General features: G+C 43.4%; 1 protein-coding gene across 1 annotated transcript in view; it reads right to left on the reverse strand.

The window, feature by feature from the left end:
* LOC145413290 (DE-cadherin-like) overlaps nt 1-22,943 on the reverse strand; it is a 122,490-nt gene that overhangs the window by 90,288 nt on the left and 9,259 nt on the right. The window contains exons 2-3 of the mRNA XM_080283019.1: nt 5,462-6,776; nt 5,158-5,177 (exon numbers count right to left, since the gene is read on the reverse strand). Coding sequence (XP_080139145.1) covers nt 5,158-5,177; nt 5,462-6,776 — 1,335 coding nt within the window. The remainder of the gene's footprint in view (nt 1-5,157; nt 5,178-5,461; nt 6,777-22,943) is intronic.

Here is a 22,943-nt window from a genome sequence, read left to right on the forward strand (position 1 = left end):
AACACATTATTTATCTAAAAAAAAGTCTAATAACAATTTAATCTGAAGCAAGGGGAGGGAGTGGACATTAGTTTAACCCTGGGCTCAAAGTTATGATCATGGTCTATTGGCAATGAGTTAGATTTATACGTGTGATTAGACAGAGTAACTTGGGATTAGAGAGTGATTAAGGAGGGATAAATGGAATGATTGAGGGGTGGTTAAGGTGAAGCTGTTTAGTTGATTAGAAAGGTAGGGATGCATGGATGGATAGATATAAAGATGGATAGATAGATAGATAGATAGACAGGGAAATCGGTAGGTAGACAGGTGGTTTGGTGGATGAATGGATGGATGAAGGGATGTATGTATGGATGGATGGATGGAGAGAGAGAGAGAGAGAGAGAGAGAGAGAGAGAGAGAGAGAATTATATGCTTCTGTGAGTGCGAACGTGGGCGTGCTAGGGATATGAAAAGGCGAGGCAGCAGCTGCAAAAGGTAGTGAAACGTGGCAAAGAGGTTCCGTAGAGTTTTTCCCAGGTCACTCCGGTGGCGTATTATTCTTGCTACTTTCAGACGATTCTTCTCAGTTTAGGAGAGATTTTTCGAGCTGGAGGGGTTAGATACGGCCTTCATTCATACCTTCAGTACTTCAGATCTTTCGTAAGATCAATAAAATCGTCTGAAGGTAGCAAGAGTAAGAAATACATTATCGGTTCGTAGGGTCAGTCTCGATTCGATATCAGATTTTTTTTTTACTGTTTTTAATCAGAAAAATCGTAAATAGAAAAAAAAAATACCGCTAAATAAATGACAGATACAGAAATACGCCTATAAAAAAAGAAAGTGAATTATTTGACACTTATCTCGGGCACGGCTTGGTGGAGGAATAACACTTGTAGGCAGATAATAAAGTAACTCATTTAGATAAACAACAACCCATTTACTTGTCTTAAAAAAATTCTAATAACAATTTAATCTGAAGCAAGGGGAGACAGTGGACATTATTTTAATCCTGGCGTCTAAATAATGATCACGTTCTATTGGCTATGAGTTAGATTTATACGTGTGATTAGACAGAGTAATTTGGGATTAGAGAGTGATTAAGGAGGGATAAATGGAATGATTGAGGGGTGGTTAAGGTGAAACTGTTTCGTTGATTAGAAAGGGAGGGATGGATGGGTGGATGGATGGAAAAATGGAGAGATATAGATAAATAGATAGGTAGATAGATAGATAAATAGATAGATAGATAAATAGACAGGGAAATCGGTAGGTAGACAGGTGGTTTAATGGATGAATGGATGGATGGAGAGAGAGAGAGAGAGAGAGAGAGAGAGAGAGAGAGAGAGAGAGAGAGAGAGGGAGGTTGCAGTCACACAAAGGGACTGTGGAATCATTATGAAATGAATCCGCCTATGCCATAATGGGTATATGAGGGAGTGTAGTGTGTCGTGGGATGAGGGATCGTTAATGAGTAGGGATGGAGGTGCTTGGTGGACTTTTGACATCATAATGACAAGTAAGTAGGACTTGTTGTAGGTAGGTAGGTACGTAGGTAGAAAGGTCGGTGGGTAGGCAGATTGACAGGAAAAATAGTAACAGCGAGAGAGAGAGAGAGAGAGAGAGAGAGAGAGAGAGAGAGAGAGAGCACTAGTAATTTAATATTACACTCGAGTTTTTTAGTGCGTCAGGGGGAATGTGCGTGTGTGTGTGTGTGTGTGTGTGTGTGTGTGTGTGTGTGTGTGTGTGTGTGTGAGGATTTATGAACGTACATCATCCGTTACAGTGTGCTAAATGTGCTCAATACAGTCCTCCAGTGGCGTAACTCTTATCCTTAAAACAGCAAACTTAGCACCCCGTTTTAGGCGACCCTCTTTCCCTCTTCAGCGTAGAGGGGAATTGACAGAAAGCAAGATGAATGACCGGAAGGAGAAGGAGGGGAGGAAGGGAGAGGAGGGAGGGTGGAGGATGCGGAAGGGAGAGGGGAGTGGCGAGCGAGAATTGAGAAAATTGAGGAAGGTGGAATCGGGAAGAAAAGTAGAAGAAAGAAAGGAAAGGAAAGTCGAACGAGAAAATGGAAAAATAAAGGAGCGAGAGGGAAGAAAAGTTGATGGAGGAAGGAGCATGGAAAGAAGAATGTGGAAATGAGAAAATTGAGAAAGATTGGACAGGAATGAGAAGTTCGAGGAAGAAAAGGAATCAGAGGAGAGTGGGAAATGAAAGGAGACTAGCGAGCGAGAAAACAAAGGCAGATGGAGCAGAAAATAAAAGAGGAATAAAAGCAACAAAAGAGTGGTGGGAAGAAGATGTGAAAGGAACAGGGGAGTAGTGAAAGAAGACATGAAAAATCTGATTAGTGTGGAACAAAGGAAAGAAAAACAAGTAAAAGAAAAGGGAATGTGAATTGGTAAGGAAGACTGAGTGGCGAACGAAAAATAGGAATATGTGAAAGAAAAGATAAAACTGAAGAGAGAAGCATGGTTAAAGGCAAAATTTTACTTGAGAAATTTTGTTCCTGCAGTAGACCACATACGGACTGATCCAGATATAGAGATTTTCCTTGTGCTTTAATGTTCTTTTTACCGACAGAGTTCGAAGCAGCCTTCATTAACATTTTCTATATTTTGACAACTTTATTACGCCTACAGGCAGTTGAGTTTCTACAGCCAAGGAAAGAGAACTCCCGTCATTTCTGAGTAATAACAGGGAGTTGTGATGAATGGCCTTGAAGCGGAGTTATGTTCTGAGAGATGGTAATGAAGAAGATAGGAGTTGCAGGTTAATTAGACTGGTCCCTAGCGTTTGGCGATAGCACGAATGAGATGTTATTATACTCTTCATTAACCTTTCCATATCAGTGTCATTTCTTTTATTATGTGTTTGCCAGCTCCAGACGATTTTATTGAGCAGAAAGTGAGTCATAGGAGCCTGAGTGTTCAATAAAAACGTCGATATCCAGATCCCATAACGCCTTTATTCCGATGATACTCTTTATATATTATCTATGTTATCACCAGACGATTTTATTCAGCTGAGAGAGCCTTTGCGAACAGGAATTAGCCATTGCCTTAAGTTACCCGTTCACTGCAGATAACCTTTACTAAGCCCAGTACAATCGTCTGGAAATAGAATAAGCTAATAAAAACGTCCCCGGATTGGAAAGGTTGATTTCAGCATGACAAGTCAGGGTACATTGTTTGAAAGTCAGCCCATTACCTCCTGCTTCATCACAGCTATTACAGACGTGGCCGTGTAATAACAAAGCCACAGGATTTATGAGCCTTTAAGCTGATTTATGTCATAAAAGAATTATTTGGAGAATGTTGGGGTTGATCCACGATTTGTTAGGCATAGGAACAGCTTCATTATAAAAAGAAATTGAAAGCTAAGAGGTGAAAAACTGATAATTGTTTGTGGTGTTGTAGGCTTTTCATGTAGTGAAAGAGGCGGAAACCCACCATCCACTCACTCAGTGACAAGTCAAAAAATATCCTGCTACGGTGGGTGATGACTATATTCCAGATAGTTGGACGCCTGGTGGTTTGGTGGGTTGAGACTTATTACCAGATAGATTTGGATTCCAAGGGTTAAATCCAAAGAGACAGGTGAGGTTTGATTTGCACAAAATGTAACTAAAATGTAACTCAACAATCTGCACTGGATAACGTTGCCCCAGGGTCCTGTGCTCTTGATGGGGAATACAAGATTTAATGTTGATGATTACCATGATGATGATGACATGGAAAGCAAGGAGTAAAGTCTGTACCTTCTAATGTATGAAGAAATGGAACTCAAGATGCATTCATTTCGAGATGGCTAAGACGGTGCGTTTGATAATTACCTCATTAACCCCATCTTAATCACAGTTGTCAGAGCCTAGCCTGGGTAATAACAAGGGTGGGGGATTTATGGGCGTTTATTATTCTGCTGATGATGATATACTGAGTTATGTTTGGAGGGAACAGAATCGAGGATATTGGGAGTTGTGTGGTAATTGGTTGAGGTGGCTAGCTTTGTTTTAGCGTGGGTTTGAAGAACAGGAGGAGGAGGAGGAGGAGGAGGGAAAGGATGTGCAGAATGATTGAGAGAGAGAGTGGGGGGGGGAAGAAAACCAAAAACAAGAGGCCTCCCATAGTAATGCATTCGTAAAGAAAGTCAAACAGAAGAAAGCCAAAATTAAGATCCATTTCCATCATTTGAAAGCCATCTCATTGCGTCCTTCCTAATCATACCCATTAGAGTCATGCCTTGGTAATAACAGGGGGTCTTGATGTAAGGTCTTTTAAGCTGAGTTATGCTTTGAAAGGCCTTAATAAAGAATGTTGGAGTCGCTAAATAGTTAGTTGAAGAGGGGAACTTTGAGATAAAATGGTAAAAAAGAGAGGAATCGAAGAAAGATGCGTCTATCTAGTTTATTTGAGGAAGGTGATGATCTAGTGGTACTGCATTTATATATAAGGTGAATGTCGTGTCTGTATGCGCATCGGTTCTACCCTTCAGGAGGTGGATGGAGGTTTAGCTGTCGTGGGAAACGCTACTGAGTAAGAAAATCAAGTATCCGACCTTGAATAGCTAAAACTACGTTAGCCAGGCCTCGAGAACTACAGCTTTCATAATGGCATAAAATATTTCCGCAAACTTTCTTTTTTTTTTTTTAAAGAGGAAAATGTAAGCTGAATCCCGCAAAACTTGTCTCCTAAAATTAAAGACTTGTTATTTAGTCGGAGATCCCGGGAGACAATTGGTTTAGAAAGCCTGGAGACGATGTTACTCAGTCCCGGTACACCTCTCGTAATGAACATGTCAGAGAATAACGTTGATTTGTCTGAGTTCCCCCATTTTCCCTCTCTCCCTTGGTTCTCTTCTTTCCTCTCTCAGTGTTATTTTCTTTCTCCCTCGCATAAAGCACATTACTCTTGTCCTCTCTCCTTCCGCCTCCCTCTCTTTCTTTACCTTACCTTGACCTTCTCTGTCTCTCTCTTTCGCCTCTTCTTCCCTGACTCTTAATATAATTATTCTTTCCCCATTTCTTGGTCTTCCTCTTCCCTCTCTCCTGATTGTTAACAACTCTCTTCCTCCTCTTCCCCTCACTTCTCATTCCTTCTCCTCCTCTTCGTCCTCCTCCATGCCTCACTTTTCGTATTCCTCCTCCTCTTCCTCCCCCTTCCCACTCACGAGTCTGCAGCGCTCCCTCCCTGCTGTTTAATTTCCTGTCTCTTACATTCAGCACTTTAAATACGAAATAATTCCATTTGATCTCTTAAGTTTTTCATGTGTTGTCCCTTCCTGCATTTTCTTTGTCGTTCCTTCTCTTTATTATTATTAATATATGATAATGGTGATGATATTGATGATTCTAAATTCTAATGATGATGATGATGAAGATGATGAGGGTGTATATACTGTTAATTATGATTGTGATTATGACACTGCTGATGAGATTATAGTTCTGATGATGATGATGATGATGATATACAGCATCCTCACCTGGAGTATGGAGGTGTGGAGGGGTATGTTCTCCGATACTGTTTGCCGGTACTCAGATTGCGTGAACTGCAGGTAGGACCGTCTTAACCTGGGCTGCCTTGCTGAGTCCTCCTCCACGTAGCTCTGGTGTCTCTTACGTAGGCGGTGGTGGTGGTGTGTCCTGCGGGATGGGCTCTGTGTCGTTGTCCTGGCGTGCTCGTGTGTCCTGCGGGAGTCTGGTGGTGCCCTGTGAGTGTCATGGGTAACTTGTGGTGTTCTGTGAGTCTCCTGTGTGTCTTTTGGTGTTCTTTGGGAGTCTTGTGGGTCTTGGGTTTTTCTTTGAGAGTCGTGTGTCCTGGGAGATGGGCCCTGCGTTGTTGTCCTGCCGTTTTGGTGTGTCCTGCGGAAGTCCTGTGGGGTACTGTGTGAGTCTTGTAAGGGCCTGGGAGAGACTTGTGACTCCTGTTGTGTTAAATGAGAATCTTGTGTCCTGGGGTGTGATGTGTGAGTTTGTTGTGGTGTCCTGCGAGATGGGTCCTGCGTTGTTGTCCTGCCTGAGCCGTGTTGGGGTGGTGTCCTACTAGTGTCATGTGATGTCCTGTGGGAGTCATATAAGGTCCTGTCTTCTGATGTCCTATAAGATGTTCTACGACTGTCCTGTTCTCTTCCATGTTGATAGTCTAGAGAACTGTAAGACTCTTGTGATGTCCTACGAAAGTCTACCAGTGTCCTACGATTGTCCTGTGCTGTAGTGTGAGAGTCCTGTGGAGTCCTACGAGGTTGCTGACGAAACCTGAAGGACTGTTGTTGCTTAGTCCTACGAGCGTCCTGCAGTTGCCTTCGTGGTTTCTTCTTCTTTGGTGATCTTTGGTGTGGCTTGTGGGAGTGAGGCTTGGGGGAACGTGGGTGCGACAGGCATTTCTCATCCTCGTCTCTGCAATCCCAGACCTCCTCCTGTTGCATCGGCAGGCTTGTGTTGAAGGCCCCTCGTGTACTGTGTTTCTCTTGTAGTTGCGTCGAGTGCTTCGGTTCAGTGGTACTTAGGAATTGGGGGTCGTGGAATTGGGGTTCGGGGAATTGGGAGTCATATAATTGGGGGTCGCGGAATTTGTGATCATGGAATTGGGGATCATGAAATTGAGGGTCATGAAACTGGGGGTCGTGGTACTGAGGATCGTAGAATTGAGGATCGTGGAATTGGGGGTCGTGGAATTGGGGGTCATTGCTATTGCTGAGTCGACGTAAGCTGCTGGGCTCGGGAAAATAAGAATCTCCTAGAGGGTCTCCTGGTTGATGTTGATATTGTTGTGCCTCCGCCGTTGCCCAGCCTGCAGATGGAGAGAAGAGTATGTTAGAATAATTGTCTTAGTTATGTATAGTGAGGTATATTTGGGGTATACTGTAAGTGTAGCTTGGTTAGGGTATTAATATGTGATACGCTCGGTTATATTTGGTGTTCATCATCATCATCGTCATCGTCATCGTCTTCATCCAGACTTTTTTTTTTTTATCAAATGAAGGATATGGTTAGGTAGGGTTCAGAGGAACAAAACTGATATGTGGTGTTCAGATTGCAAAAAGTTACAAGAGAGAGAGAGAGAGAGAGAGAGAGAGAGAGAAAGCGCATATTCAACTACCACTTCAGCCCACTAGCCTTTTAGCTTTCTATCCCTCTACTCTTGTCCCAATCCTCTCCAACCCTCTCAGTGCTTATCCCACTCCCTTAGTCAACACCTTTCACAGCCCACTCAGCTTTTATTTCTAGCCCTCTCGTGCAGATCTCTTACTCATGTTTTATCTTTGATCCCTCTCCCACTTTTATCCTCTCTCTCTCTTCTCATCCTCTCCTCTCATTTCCCTGTACCCTCTCATCCACTTACTCTCGTTTCCTCGCGTTTACTTATCTGCCTACTTATTTCTTTTCCTCTCCGCAAACTCACTCTGCCTCGTCTTATCCTTATCCTCTCACCCTTCTGTTCTCTCTAATCCCTCTTTCCTCACCTTTTTTCTTTCTCTCTCTCTCCTCTCTAGTCAGTCAAATCGCTCCATCCTTCTCGCTTATCCCTGTTCTAACTTCCTTCTCTCTCGTTCCTCGTCTTCCTTCCTCTCTCACACCTGTCCTCTTTCATCACACCTCTGTTTCCTCTCTCAGCGCCCCCTCTCACCTCCCTGCTTTTTGACCTTATCCTCCCACGCTCAACTCAGCACTTCAGCGTCCTTCCCCTCAGCACCCACCTATCCCTGACCTCAGCGTGGGATAGAGATGTCTGACTATCCTACCTCTCGCCATCCCTTAAAAAGTTATGCCTTGCAAGTTAAGTGAGGTAAGGCCCTGAGCTCACACACAGTCAGACGTCAGCGCCACCTCGCCCAACATTCATTAAAACTTTCACCTTGGCAGCGTCTAGGCGGGCACCGGAGATTATAAGGTGATGGGAGACTAAGGATTAGTTTATGTGCTGGTCTGACGCACTGAGAGAGAGAGAGAGAGAGAGTGAGAAAGAGAGAGTTATTCCCGACAAAATGACATCCAAGGCTCACCAGCACAATACAAAACACACCTACCATTCCAGCTCAGAGCCTCTCCCACTGTTAATAATAATAATAATAATAATAATAATATTAATACCGTTTCTAATATTTCCTCTTCTGTGAATTCTGTCTGAATATGAGACAGGGCGAATTGTATTTCTCGGTACCACATAAATTACATGAGTTTTTGTGCTGCATTTGCGTTGGTGAATGGTGAGAGAGAGAGAGAGAGAGAGAGAGAGAGAGAGAGAGAGAGAGAGAGAGAGAGTGCTTGTGTGCGTGCGCCTGTGTACGTGTGCGTGTGTGGAGGTTGTCTTAAATGATTGCCCGTGTAAGTAACATCACTTGACACGAACCTTGCTAATTAGTGCCTGTGTGTGTGTGTGTGTGTGTGTGTGTGTGTGTGTGTGGATGCTTGTGTATGTGCATATGTATACTGGAAGTTGATATATGTATATGTATGTTGGAATTAATGCGTGTGTGTGTGCTTGGATTAATGTGTGTACCTGAGAGAATTGTATGTATGTGTGTGTGTGTGTGCTTGCGTGTGTGCGTGTTGTGTTTAATTATGCTCGATCCGTTCTGTGTCCTAGTAGTTATCCTGTCTCGGATCCTTTCACCTTAGTGTTTGCAGACCCGATTAAGTTTCAGTAACTTGAGAGCGCCCAGGTGTGTCCTTGGAGTTGGTTGGAGGAGATAAAACAGACTGGGAGATGAAACGAGGCCCACAGCTGCAGACAGAAACATCATGCAATTTATGACGTGAAAAATTATGACTCTTTATTCTGGAAAGTGTGTTGGTCTCAGAATATCACAATACTGGATTTCGTAATTTATTGTTCACTTTCTCGTTATTTATCGATATGGAGTGGATCGAGTTTTTGTTCTCAGCTGTACATGAGAACTGCACAGGTGCAGTTCTCATGTTTGTTCCCACAGTCGTTCGTTGTGCCAATTCGTTAATGGAGAGTACTTTTCCGGTAGGGTGGAGCGACTGTCATTATGTTATACTGGAACGGAGTGTGTGTGTGTGTGTGTGTGTGTGTGTGTGTGTGTGTGTGTGTGTGTCTATGCTTGTGTTTTTTGTATGTTTGCCTATGTCTGTGCGTGTGCGTCCGTGTGTATGTCTTGTTTGAATGGACGTATGTAGCTGTGTATAGGATTAGGGTGCAGGAAGGAGAAAGAGGAATGAGACGGGAAGAGAAGAAAGAAGGAAGGAAACTATAACTTGTAAGAGGCTATGAGGAAATAAGAGGGAAATGGAAAAAATGGATGAGGAATATGTGATGAAAATGATAGGAAGAAGGCATGAGGAAGAGGAGGATGGGAGCATCAAGTAAGAAGATGGGAGGAAGATGAAAAAATGAAAAGAGGAAAGCAAGAAAGAAGAGAGGAATAAGAGTGGATGAATAAAGACTAAGATGGAAAGAGAAAAAGGAGAGTGACGGAAGAGAAGATGAAGGGAAGAGGGAAGGAGAAAGCATGGGGAAGAAAGAAAAAAGAAGGGAGAAGGAAAGGAGTGGAGGAGGGAAAGAGGAGAAGGAAGAGGAAAGATGAAGAAGAGAGGAGGAAGAGGCTTATCCTAAACTTGTCTCCCAGTGGTCAAGGGTTGGGCTTTGAGGCAGGCAAGCTTTCCCCTCTCCAACTTTCCTCCATATTCTCTCCTCTCCATTTTCCTCTCCCCTCCTCTTTGAGTTCTTAGCTCTCAGCTCTCAATTCCCAACTCTCAACTCCTAGCTCTCTTCTCCCAATTCTCAGCGCTCAACTTTCAAGTCTTACTTCTAAGCTGCCAACTCCCAGCTTCCACGTTTCAATTCCCAACTCTCAGCTCTCTACTCTCTACGACTCTCTTCTCCCCCTCCGTCTTTCAGTTCTCAACATTCTACTATCTACTTCTCTCCTCTCTCCACCTTCCTTCCTTCTCCTCCCAGTACCCGTCCTCCTGCTTCCCATTTCTATGCATAGTTTCCATTTATCTAGATCCCCCCCGACCATATATATCCGTATCTACCCGAAATAAAGATATACGCCAGTTTACGGATATCGAGACGGGGATACGGATAATGATATATACGATATCGGATAAAGAAGAATGGGGGAGTGAGTAGTGGAAAATTTGTCAGAAAAAGACTAAAATGAAAGCAGTTAGAGATAATATTACTATAATTATGGGCGTAGATGTGTATGTATATGTATAATAGCTTTATAAATATGTATAATAGATATGTAAATAGATGTATGTAATAGATTTTTTGAGGCTTATAGATATTCATAGATCTCTTCGTTTAGCTGTGGAGGGATCGTTCTTGTTAACTTGTACAGTACAGTGACACCTCATGGCAGTGTTACTACTTCCAGGCGATATTAGTTAGCTAAAAGATGTTAAAAATTGCAGTTTTATATATACTTTGCAGTAGCGGGTAAATGTCAATATGTAGAAGACTAAGACCATAGGTAAATTGCTATGTTAAAAAAGTTTTACGTGTTAGTATTATTGGAGCGAAAGTTCATAGTGGAGAAAGTAAAAGTTAAAAGGCCATTGAACGAAAGACATGAAAATAAAAATAATAATAATAACCCGAAGGCATGAAAACAGTAAAATATTAACTTTTTTTTCTTTCCACATAGATCCATCTGAGACAACGCTGAAGTCACCTGCCAGGACACGCTGCAGCTAAGGTGAGTGTTGTGTGAATCATCTATTTGTGTTTGTGATCTTTCCTGTGAATTGAGGTTCCTGGAGTTTATGAGGCAGTGGCGAGAAAGGGTGGGAGGGGGAGTGAGTTGGAGGGAAGGAAGAATATAGACGTAGATAGACAGATAGATAGATTAATAGATATAATTATACCATAGTAGGCCCTAAACGTGACTAGCCATATATTCCTTTCTAGTGAGTAAAAAGCTTGTGATTCCTTTCTGCGTAAGGACGAATATCCGTACTAAATTCTACTTTAGGGGGATCTCGTGTTAAGGAATCGTCCTTTCTCGACCTCCAACCCACTAATGAAACGCCTTCACCCCCATTCACACACACATACATACACATAGACGCACGCACGAATACACACACACACACACACACACACACACACACACACACACACACACACACACACACACACACACACACACACACACACACACACACACGGGGTCCAGCAGTGTGTTAGCGGCTCATCGTGTTATTTAGAGTAGGGTTGGCACCTTAATCAAGTGTTGACAGGGGGGAATTGGCTGGGGATTGCGTGATGGTGGGAGGGGGAGAGAGGGGGAAGGTGCAGCTCTTCAGGCTGATTATTTTTCTTGATACCTGCAGTTTCTTTTTTTATTCTTTTTGGAGATTAGTGGAAAGGGGGAGGTGTGTTTGAGAGAGAGAGAGAGAGAGAGGGGTATGTCACCATTGTTTGAAGTTTTCTGTTTGCTTGTTGAGAGAAAATAGCGAGAGGGAGTATATCACATTTGTTTGCTCGGCGAATGTTAGAGAGAGAGAGAGAGAGAGAGAGTTAAATCCTTTCCCAGAATCTGCAGCGTATCCATTATAATTATATATGCTGTATCAGAGCAGAAATACGTGTACATTCAGCGAACCTCCACACTCATTTGTTATAATACACCCCCACACCCAGAGTCCACACACACACACACACACACACACACACACACACAGTATCCATCATTCCGTATTAATAGGGTCGAACTTGCGATTCTGTCAGTTTATATTTTACGGTCCACGGATATTACGATTAAAACAGCTGGTGACACTGCTGCTCCAACTCTTGCCGTTTGCCTGGCGATAAAGCTGATTTCCGGTGAAGCAGATACGATTGAGTGGATCAGTGTGTGTGGCGAAATGTGCGAGGGATGATGGGAGAGGTGATGACGGACAGGCGTTGCGTGACAAGTGTGATTTGATGTTATGTGTGGGTGTTAATGTATCCGTCGGTGTTTGCGTATTTATGTTCATTAAATGTCTTCGTCAGTGTGTGTGTGTGTGTGTGTGTGTGTGTGTGTGTGTGTGTGTGTGTGTGTGTGTGTGTGTGTGTGTGATACTTCCTCTGTCAAAACGGTATTAAATCTTTTTTGCCTTTGACTTGTGTGCTCTTTAGCGACAGTATCACAGAGTTTGTGGAATAATGTCACAGGATTTGGGTTCCAGCAGTGAATTCGCTCGGGTTGGCAAATATCTTGTTTATGTTCAGTACAACGCGGATTTTACGAAAGGTAAATTGTATGATGTGGAAATTTGTATTCTTGTCATCTAACACATTTATTCAGCTTAGTAGAGACCTTCCAGAGTGGAGGGTTTAGCCTTTATAATTTACTTCAATACAACAGTGTCTCTGCTAAGTTAATTCTATATCATTTGGACGTTGCAAGAGTAAAACAGACGTGTCCCCATGCATAACAAATATAATACCCCTTTGCCTAATGCTCGCTCAAGCTACGGTTTCAAAAGGGCTGTGGAATTGTGTCACATGATTTTATTTCCCGGCAGTGAATTCACTCTGGTTACCAAATAACGCTTTATGTTTTATGCTCAGTTTGGCGAGAATGTTTAAAACGCTTGTGGTGTTTGTCACAGTGGTTAATTCCCTGGTAAAATGTTTAGTCCTTTTAGCAATGCTTCTATAAATTGCTACCTGCATTCACGCCAAACTTTTACCTCGTCGCGCTACCTGAGATTATTATTATTATGGAGTCAGGAGTTAGATATAGCCATCATTAACCCCTCTTCATTTCAAGGCGCCTCCTCTAAGCTGAATGAAATCGCCTGGTCGTAGAAAGATTAAAAAAAGAAAAAAAAAACTATGTGGACTGAGTTAATAAGTAAATGAATGAATAAAAATGAGATCCGTTTCGTGCATTGCCTTGTCATCGTACCTCTGGCTTGATAATGGGCTCAAGGGGAGTGGCGTACCTTTACCTGCAAAAATATTGTACACCTGGGAATATTTTTACTTCGTGGTAAATTTAAGACTTTTCAATTTGAGAACGTGTATTTTTCTCTCAGGTAAGCGGAATACTCAGGTGTTAATCAAATATCCAAGTACATCGCTAAGGTCGAAATATTTAACCTAAGTAGTTTTTAATCCTGTTATTTCAAGGATTTATTCAAACAAAAAAATATATATATATCTTGTGGTTTGGACTTTGCTTGCCTTCATTTATATTTTCTCTCTTTTGCTTTTCCCTTTTTCTTATCTTCTCTTTTTCTTTTCTTTAGTTCTTTCTTTCATCTCTTCTCCTCTCCATTCCTCTTTTCTTTTCGGTTTAGTTCAGACTCTTTTCCTGATATCTCTTCTTTCACTGCATTAATTTTATCGTCGTCCCTTCCCTTCCCTTCTTTTTCGTTCAGATCACTACCTGTTCCCCTGTTTCTCCTCTCCTTTTTTCTCCTCTCCTTTCCTCTCCTCCCCTATCTTTTCTTCTCTCTCCTCTCCTCCAGTCCTTATCGCTCCTATGGCTATCTTCAAAATCACTATCTTCTTCCGCCTCTTTCCCTCTTCCCTTACTTCCTTCTCGCCTCGTTTCTTATCTCACCTTCCTCTCTCTCTCTCTCTCTCTCTCTCTCCCTCCTATCCTGTTTACCTACCTTCTACACGCCTCATCCTACCCGATAGCCGCGCCCCGATAACTCATTCTATCGGCGGTAGCATTTTTATAACCCCCATCGGTCTTCGCTGTCCTGGGAAAAAGATTTAGCTCTGTTTTAGTTGCCATTGAGAATTTTCTGACAGTTCTTTTTCTGTGAGCTGGAGTGGGACATTTTTTTTGTGGTTTTGTTTTTGAGATTATTATTATTATTATTATTTTTATTATTTATTATTATTATTATTATTATCGTTGTTGGTATCACTATTTTTTTTTTTCATTTTCCTCTCCTTTCTCTTACACCATCCTCACCAATCCTGTTTTCTCCTCATTCTCACGTAATTCCTTTTTCCTCTTCCCCCCACGTCACCTTCCTTCCGTTCCATGATTTATCTCTGACATTACGTTCATTTTTCTTAAGTCACCCCTCTTCCATTTTCTCTCTTCCTTTTCTCTCTTGTTTTGTGCTAATTGGACTTTCATCAATCTCTCTCTCTCTCTCTCTCTCTCTCTCTCTCTCTCATCTAGTTTTTTTTGTTATCATCCTCTTTTTACTCTTCCATTTTCTCTCTGTCTTCTTGCTGTTTATCGTCTTTTGTGTGTGTGTGTGTGTGTGTGTGTGTGTGTGTGTGTGTGTGTGTGTGTGTGTGTGTGTGTGTGTGTTCTTAGTTCGTCCCTTTCCCCCTCCGGACCTTCTCCCAGACGGTCGTCACTTTTCCTTATGTGATCTCTTTCTTTACAGTGTCCTCACCGTCTCTTCTTGTCTCGTTTCTTACTTTTCTCTCTCTCTCTGTCTCTCTCTCTCCATTTTTATTTAATCCAACCAGACTCTGCTCCCTCTCCCTTTCTTTCAGCCTCAACATTATAGATTGAAGACTGTTTTTTTTTTATTCCTCTTTTCTTTCGTTCAGTTCTTTTACATTTCGTGCCGTTTCTATAATTCAGTTCACATCAGACATAGCATAATTGTTCCTTGAGCAAGTACCGCCAACAACCTTTTTCATTTTTTTTTATTTAGGTCAAAGGGATTTATAGGGTCAGAGGTCAGACATTTGGGGGTCATATGTTGTTGTATGTTCATTAATCACCATGACAGTTCACACAGGGATTTCTCGGTGTTCTATGGTATGTGGAGACCATTTTAGTCACCCCTATGCTCCTTCCTTCTCCTCCGTCCTAATCCCATCCTTCTTTCTTTCATCTCTTCTCCATCCCTGTATCCTGCTCCTCCTCCTCCTCCTCCTTCCTCCTCCTCCTCCTTCCTCCTCCTCCTCCTCCTCCTCTTCCTCCTCCTCCTCCTCCTCCTCCCCTTTTCCTTCACCCTGCCCCTGGAGCCACTACTTTGCATAATACTACCGTTCTCCCTGCTTGCCCCGGGACATCGCACACGAATCATTGTGTTGCCATATTTCTCTGCCTCTCTCACGCTGGGCTACTTTATTTCTCTGCTCTGGGATAGGCTACTTTATTTCTGCTGAGGCTAGGCTACCATTTCTGATGTTCTGAGGATAGGCTGCTACATTTCTGCTACTCTGAGGCAAGACTGACTGTATTTCCTGCTGGTACGACGCTTATTAATATTTCTGTTCTACATCTAGGCTTCTACTTTTGGCTATACTACTATTTCTCCTACTCCAAGGCTACTATTTCTCCTACTAAAACGCTACTATTTCTCCTACTCCACGGCTAGAGTACTATTTTTCCTGTTCTAAGGCTCAACTACTATTTCTACTGCTCCAAGACTATTATTTCTCCAACTCCAAGGCTGCTATTTCTCCTACTCCAAGGCTGCTATTTCTCCTACTCCAAGACAATTATTTCTCCTACTCCAAGGCTAGACTACTACTTCTACAACTCCAGGGCTACTATTTCTCCTACTCCACGTCTCCTCCGGGGTCGTTCCGGGGGCGATACTGTAGGAAATTTATGCGCCGGGAACGAGGCAAGAGAATTTTTGGTCTTCGGAATTTCACTGAGGGCAAAAGACGTATTCGGGGCCGAGGTGGGGAGTTCATGACCATTGTCTGCGTGGGAGGGGGAGAGGAGGGGGATTTGGGGAGAGGGAGAGAGAGGGGGATTTTATTTAGCTATTTTTCTGGCAATTTTTTTTTATTGAAGGATGAAAGGGAGAAGATTTAGTGAGGGAGGGGGGAGAAAGGGGGATTTTGTTAAACTATTATTATTATTATTTTTAAGGATGAAAGAGAGAAGATTTAGTGAGGGAGGAAGGGGGGAGAGAGAAGGATTTTATTAGGCGATTTTTCTATTTTTTTATTTGAAGAATGAAAGGGAGATGGTTCAGTAAAGAGGAGGGAGGTAAGGGATTTTTTCGAGATGGGATTATTTAACATATCTTTTTCTTTCTGTATTTTATTTGAAGGGAAAATAGGGAAGACGGGATATGTAACTGTTCTCCTTTGCTATTTTTTATTGATGGACGAAAAGGAGAAGATTCAGTAAGGCGAGAGGGGAAGGGAAATTTTCTCTGAGGGGAAGAGGAATGAGAGTGATTTTATTTAGCATCTTTTTATTATATATATATTTTTTTTGTCTGATCGGAACACTTGATTTTTTTTTTTTATTTAATGGCTTCAAAACGCTATAAAGAATTAAGATTTTCCCTGCTATTGGTAACACTTAGGATTTTTGTTTCTGTCAGTAGAGGATGGTTTTGTGTAGCTTAGATGAATCCTAGAGGTCAGAAGGATGGGGAATGGTCAGCGATATTTAGAAGAAACGGGTATTTTCTGTGATTCGAAGGACACTGAGAATAGAGTCTTTTTTATGTATGTTTCTCTCTCTCCCTCCCTCTCTCTCTCTCTCTCTCTCTCTCTCTCTCTCTCTCTCTAGTAAGTAATATTTTAAGAAATGTCATCGAGGCGAGGAAGGAAGGGAAACTTTCTTTGAAGGAGAGGGCTGGAGACGAAAGGGGAATCTTTTATATAGAATTTTTTCTTCATGTGTTTCTAATAAAAAATAAGAGAGGTCACCGAACTGTGAGTGGGAGGAAGGAGTTTGAGAAAGAGAGACTGCACGAGGAAGGGAAGCGGAAGGGAGATTTTATATTTGTTTTTAAGTGAGGAGAAGAGAGAAGAGGAGAGGAAAGGAAAGGAGAGGAGAGGGGAGGAGAGGAGAGGAGAGGAGGAGGAGGAGGAGGAGGAGGAGGAGGAGGAATTTAAAATGAGGAGGGAGTAGACAATAAAGACTTTTTTTTTTTGCCAAGAAGAATGGGGGAGGGATCGTTGTGGCAAGAGAAGGTGGGAGGGCTTCTTTTCATTCATTTAGTTTTTATACAATACAGAGATTTATTTATGAGAGAGGGAGGAGAGACGGGGATATGGTGGGGAGGGGAGGGGACGGAAAATGAGTGTAGGGGGGAGCGGGGCACCTCTCGCATAAGAAGGCTATCCTTTTACCCCAAAACTCATCCATTCTCTAAAAAGCGTTGATCTCCCCACCCCCCAGTAAATAATTTTATTTTATATATTGTATACGCTTTTCAAAAACTGACCTCGCCCGCAAAAGATCCAGTCCCACCTCCCCTCCTCGAAGACTTGACTCTCACGCCAGTCTCAGTCGACAGCGCTGATCACAAACTTCAGCATTCTGGACTCAGCGCCTGACTTGCCGTAGTGCCTTTCTTGAAATATTTAAACAGTGGGAAAACTTAGAGAGAGAGAGAGAGAGAGATTATTTTCCACGACGCAATCGGTGGAGAAAAGGAAAGACATATAATACCCCCATTTCCTTCTTCACTCACGCCCCACCGACCTTTTTCAGAGCACCTAATGTGAAAGGAGAAGGAGTCAAGGTATGGGACTCATAAATCTGTTTCCTCATCCAGTTTATGGTCAAAGAACCTTATTTTTTTCTATGTAACTTTCATTATTGGACAGAAATCTCTTTGCCTCGACTTTTTCTGATTCCCTTCGTCTAAAGTCCGTTGGGGATATTTAGTTTCGTTCGTTCCTAAGCGATTTATTTTGCTTATTACACCTTGCCGTCCTCTTCTGTTCTAATATCACCATACTCCTGCATAAAAATACGTACAGAACTATATTAGCCAGCTGTATCGACAATAAATCGGTAAAGAAGAGGTGTTAGGGAAATACGAGGCTCTTGAAGGAAGAAATCCGACCGTAAAAAAGAGTGAACTAATAAGAGACTCCATCGTGGTGAAATGTTTTGTGTGGAATCGCTATGCATTTAAACAGGAATTCCTTTTACACACAGCCCTCAGTAATTCCCTTCCCCCCAGTCTGTCATGTGTACCAGGATAACAAGGACTTTCACTACGGCAGGAGGGGTAGGAGTGGGTTTAGAGAGGGGAAAGGGAAGGGGGAAGGGAGGGGGAGTGTTTGGGGGTGTCGGTTAGGGAGGGGGAGGGGGAATGGGTGAGGTGTAGGTTTAGGAAAGGGGAAGGGAAGAGACAGGGGGAATGTCTAGGGGTGTAGATTTAGGGAGTGGGAGGAGAGGGGGATGTCTGGGGTGTAGGGGAGGGGGGATCATCTGAAGGTGTTAGTTTAAGGAGGGGGACGTGGAGGAGGGGTGTCTGGGGGGGTGTAGATTTAGGGAGGGGGAGTGGGAAGGGAATATCTGGTGGGTGTAAGATTAGGGAGTGGGAGGGGAAGGGGTAATATCTGGGGGTGTTCTGAGGGGTGTAGATAGAGTGAGGGGGAAGAGGACGGTAGGAAGAGAGAGAAGGGGAGGAGAAGGAGGACGGGAGGAGTAAATCTAGGTCTGGAAAGGGGGGGGGGGGTAGGAAGGGGCAGTCAGACCAACGACAGCGACAAAGTAAAAGGCGATTCTCTGTGTACTGCACTTTGAATACTCCGGCTTCTGTGTACACGGCTAGCTCTGTACATGGGTCTCTATGTGCACGGTCTTTCTACACACGGGTCTTTCTGTGCACTGTTATCTGTAGTTTTTTTTATGTACACGTACACTGTCGTTATGTACACGGTTTTATACACACGGGTCTTTCAGTTCACCGGTCTTTATGTGCACGGTTTTTCCCTACATGGATCTTACGTACATGAGTCTTAACGTGCACGATTTTTTTTTGTACACGATCATTCTGAACACGGATTATTTTCAATACATGGGTCTTTACGAACACCGGTCTCAGTGTACACGGTCTTTCTGTACACGTTTAATTGACCTCCAGCTTGTGAAACGCATTGTCTTGGAAGCTTGTATGTTGCCTCTTTAAGTACAGTATCTCTACAGGTGTGCAGCCTTTGGTTCATTCTTGTTCCATACGACGAACACGCATTCTGCTCACACAACCCTATGTACGCGACCATCTCTGTACCTGACCCTCTTTGTACATGACCCTTTCTGTACTCGTGCATGACCCTCTTTGTACACACCCCTCTCTGTACACATCCTTCTTTGTACACATCCCTCTTTGTACACACCCCTCTCTGTACACACCCCTCTTTGTACACATCCTTCTTTGTACACACCCCTCTTTGTACACATCCTTCTTTGTACATATCCCTCTTTGTACACACCCCGTTTTATACGCACCCCTCTTTGTACACACCCCTCTTTGTACACTCACTTCTTTGTACACGACTCTTTGTGCACGAAATTCCCTGTACAACGACCCCCACACGAAATTCCACACAGTACACTAAGCCCTTCTGTACTAACAAATCCCCATTGAGGCCAGCACACCCACTACACCCTCCAGTCCATTCATAAACCCGATAAGAACACCAATGTACGCTTGGGGTGAGACTCGACCCGTGGTTAACGCTGTTTATGGATACCCGGCGTCCGATTTACAATACAACTAACGCATCAAATTTGCATATAAATTGTTCCCGGGGTGAGGGTGAGAGGGGGAAATATTTCTACGTATTGTTGTTAGCTGTGGGATTAAAAAAAAAAGGCTTGGACGAAAAAGTAAGGTGGAGGGATTGGCAGGGTTCTCCAGGGAGGTATGTGTGTGTGGAAGGAGGTAAGAGAGGTGCTTTGGAGGGAAGGAGGAGGAAGAAAGGAGAGAGAAGATGGGTAAGATGGAGAGAGATGGGGAAAAGAGAGGAAGAAGAGCGGTAATGTGGATGGAGAAGAAGAAAAGGAGGAGAGAGTAGAAGTAGCGAAGAGGGAGAAAAGAGAATCTTAAAGTGAAGGACGGGAACTATGACGGGAGAAGTGAGGGGACGTGGAGAGATAAAGATGGAACTTATAAGGAGAAGAAGGGAAAGTGGAGGAAGAGGGAAGGAACTTGAAGGGTCAGAGGAACAGAAAAGTGAGGGAATGGGGGAGGAAGAAGAGAGAAGGAGGGAAACATGTAAGAGGGAGAAGAGAGGACTCTAGAAGAGGAAAAAGGGAGGGAACATGGAGGGAAACCATGGGTAAGGGAGGTGAGGGATGCAGATAGGGATCAGACATTGACAAAAATCGAGTACATGAAAAAGTGAAAGGGATTGGTAAAGTCGCTAGGGAGAAGGGTGGAGAGAATTGAGGGAGAGAGAGAGGGAGGGGGAGGGAGACGCAAGGAAGGAAATAGGGAGAGACAGGAGGAGGAATACGGAAGAGGAAGCGAATGAGTAACGGTGAGGAGAAGAAAAGAGAAGGACGTGAGAGGTGGGAAAGTGAAAAGGAAAAGGAAGGAGGAAAAATACCAAAAACATCTATATTTATATATTTATCTACTCATCTATCCATCTAAAATATATGTACCGTATGTATTAATTTGTACACATATTTATATATATGTATATATACTGTATATAGAGAGAGAGAGAGAGAGAGAGAGAGAGAGAGAGAGAGAGAGAGAGAGAGATGTAGGCAGGGAGAATGAACGAGATTTGGGGGGGGGGGGAGAAGGCGAGGGTGAATTAAGTTTGAGAGGGTGATAAAAGGGAGAAAGAGTGTATAGGCGTAGGGAGAAAATAAGCTGACTAGAATGCGAATGAGGAGAGGGGGGAAGCTTGATAAAGTACAGTGGGGTTGAGAGAGAGAGTGAGAGAGAGAGAGAGAGAGGCCATGGTCAGTCCTTTAATGAAAGAATTGCTGGTTCACAACTACAATACTGCCTTTACTCTAACTTGGCCTAATATTGTCGTGTCTCCAGCTTGAATGCTGAGCTGTCACGAGAGGCTACAATAAAAATGTGTTGCCATTAACGACGAGGCGCTGTGAAAGGATGTATGGCCATAGTATTGCCTTAGTCTGCCAATCAAATATCCTTCAAAGGGACGACGACCTGGGCAAAGTTAAAGTAAAAGAACGGTGTCAGTGGGAAAATTTTCAGAATCTCCAGGAAAACAGAATCGTTGCATCCCCATCTTTCTCCCTTCACGTTTCAGAACTTCTTGATAATATACCCCTCATTATATTCCTCTTATCTTTATCTCCCCACCTCTTCACACTCTCTTTTTCGCATTCTTAGTTCCTTTTGCACCTCTTTCATTTTCCATCCCACCTCTTCACGGTCATATCTTCCCTTCAAACGTCTCCTCCCCACCTCTTTTACTCGGCCTTCCGTTTTTTCACACACTCACTTCCACTTTCTTAACGCCTCCTTACCACGCCATTCATTTTTCCTCCCCCTCCTCTCCATCCCCCCTCCCCACCCTCTTACAGTTTCCTTTCCACCCCTTTACATTTTCCTCTCTCGCTCATTTATTTGATTCTCCCTCATTCATCTTATTCTCCCTCGCACTGACCCTCTCACCTCCCTCCTTCCCCCCTCGGCGTCCTCGTCTGCTCCCTCTTTGCTCCCTTTGACTTTCCTTTCTCATTTAGGTTTGGCAGTAACGTAAGACTCAGTGAAGCTTACAAGTTATTTTTTTTCTCACTATATTGCTTTTCAACTTTTTCAGTGATGGGGGAAAGTAGTTAATCTGTCATGTTTGGATGGATATTGTTAGTTTGCATTTAAATACTCTGGAACTTTCTGCAGTCCGATGTTTCTTATATCTCGTCTCCACCCCACTCCACGCTGATGCTTCCCATTCAGCCCCGTCCCACCCCCCAGGTCGAATTGATTATACCCATCCTTCATTTCAAAGTATACTCATTCCTCTACTCCACAACACTGATCCTGCCTAAAATGTACCCATTCCCACACTTCAAAGTATACTTCTTCACCTCGCTTCACTAACCTTCCTCCTCTCCCTTCCCCCCTCTCCCTTCTCCCCTCTACCTTCTCCCCTCTATCTTCTCCCCTCTCCTTTCTCCCCTTCCCCCATCTCCCCCTCTCCTTCCTCCCCATGTGGAGTGAAATATACCCGTTCTCCACCCCACTCCACTCTGCCCCGCCCTGGTAACGATGATGGCGCCGTGAACCACTCGACCGCGGCCTCAGGGGCTAAAGGGCCTCTATTTTTCCTGTTTCTGCTCCACTGGCCGCGAATCCTGGAACCGCCCTGTTATTTTCCAGTTTTATTCCCCCCACACACACGGCACTCACTCACAGGAGGCACGAGAAAGAGGGGGGGTGGAAGGGAGGGAGGGGTGTGTGGGCGTTGGTGTGGGTATGGCTTGGAGTGACTATGTGTGGGGCGGCTAGAGATGGAAGGAAGGAGGGATGTGTTGGTTTGGGTATGTGATTGTGGGTGTGTGGCATTGTGGAGAGGAGGGTGTTTGGGTGTGCGTGTATCAGTGGGGGTGTGGATTTGTGGAATGATTGTGTGGTGGTGTGGGTTGGTTTGCCTTTAAAGAGATCTTGGTGTGGGTGTGGGTACATAGAGTTGTGTGTGTGTGTGTGTGTGTGTGTATGTGTGTGTGCCTGCCTGCCTGCGTGCTTTATCCTTATCTCCTTACTTTATGCAGGGCGTTAGGATAGTTACTGTGTAGCAGAATTACCACACACACACACACACACACACACACACACACACACACACACACACACACACACACACACACACACACTGCGCAGAGACTCTTAAATCACCATACACGTATAAAACCATTAGAATAAAGCATGAAGTGTGAAGATAAGCATTCTGCACGCACGATAAAGGAAGGTACAGCTTTTGAAACACTGGGAGAAAAAATGGAGAGAGACTGGGAGACGAAAGTTCTAGACATGTCGTATAAATGAATGGCTAATATACCAAAAGATCTTCTGAGTCCCGTTTGTTTTATTTACTTTTTTTTATATGTTTGGGCATTTTCTATTTTTTTTCTTTTTTTTCATTTTGTTGGTATAGGGGAGACGTTCACTGTGAACAAGAGGTAAAAACAACTCATTGAATGCTAGTAGTAGTAATAGTAGTAAGAGTAGTAGTAGCAGCAGTAACCGCACACTCATCTCGACGTAAACCCGGTGAACTGCAGACTGAGACTGCACTCCTGTACTCGTAGTCCAGCATCCTTATTTTGGGAGATAAGTATTTATGGGACGTTTG

Source organism: Coenobita brevimanus, chromosome 95 (assembly GCF_032717465.1).
Source record: "Coenobita brevimanus isolate Jiangsu-jjx chromosome 95, ASM3271746v2, whole genome shotgun sequence".
Lineage (NCBI taxonomy): Eukaryota > Metazoa > Arthropoda > Malacostraca > Decapoda > Coenobitidae > Coenobita > Coenobita brevimanus.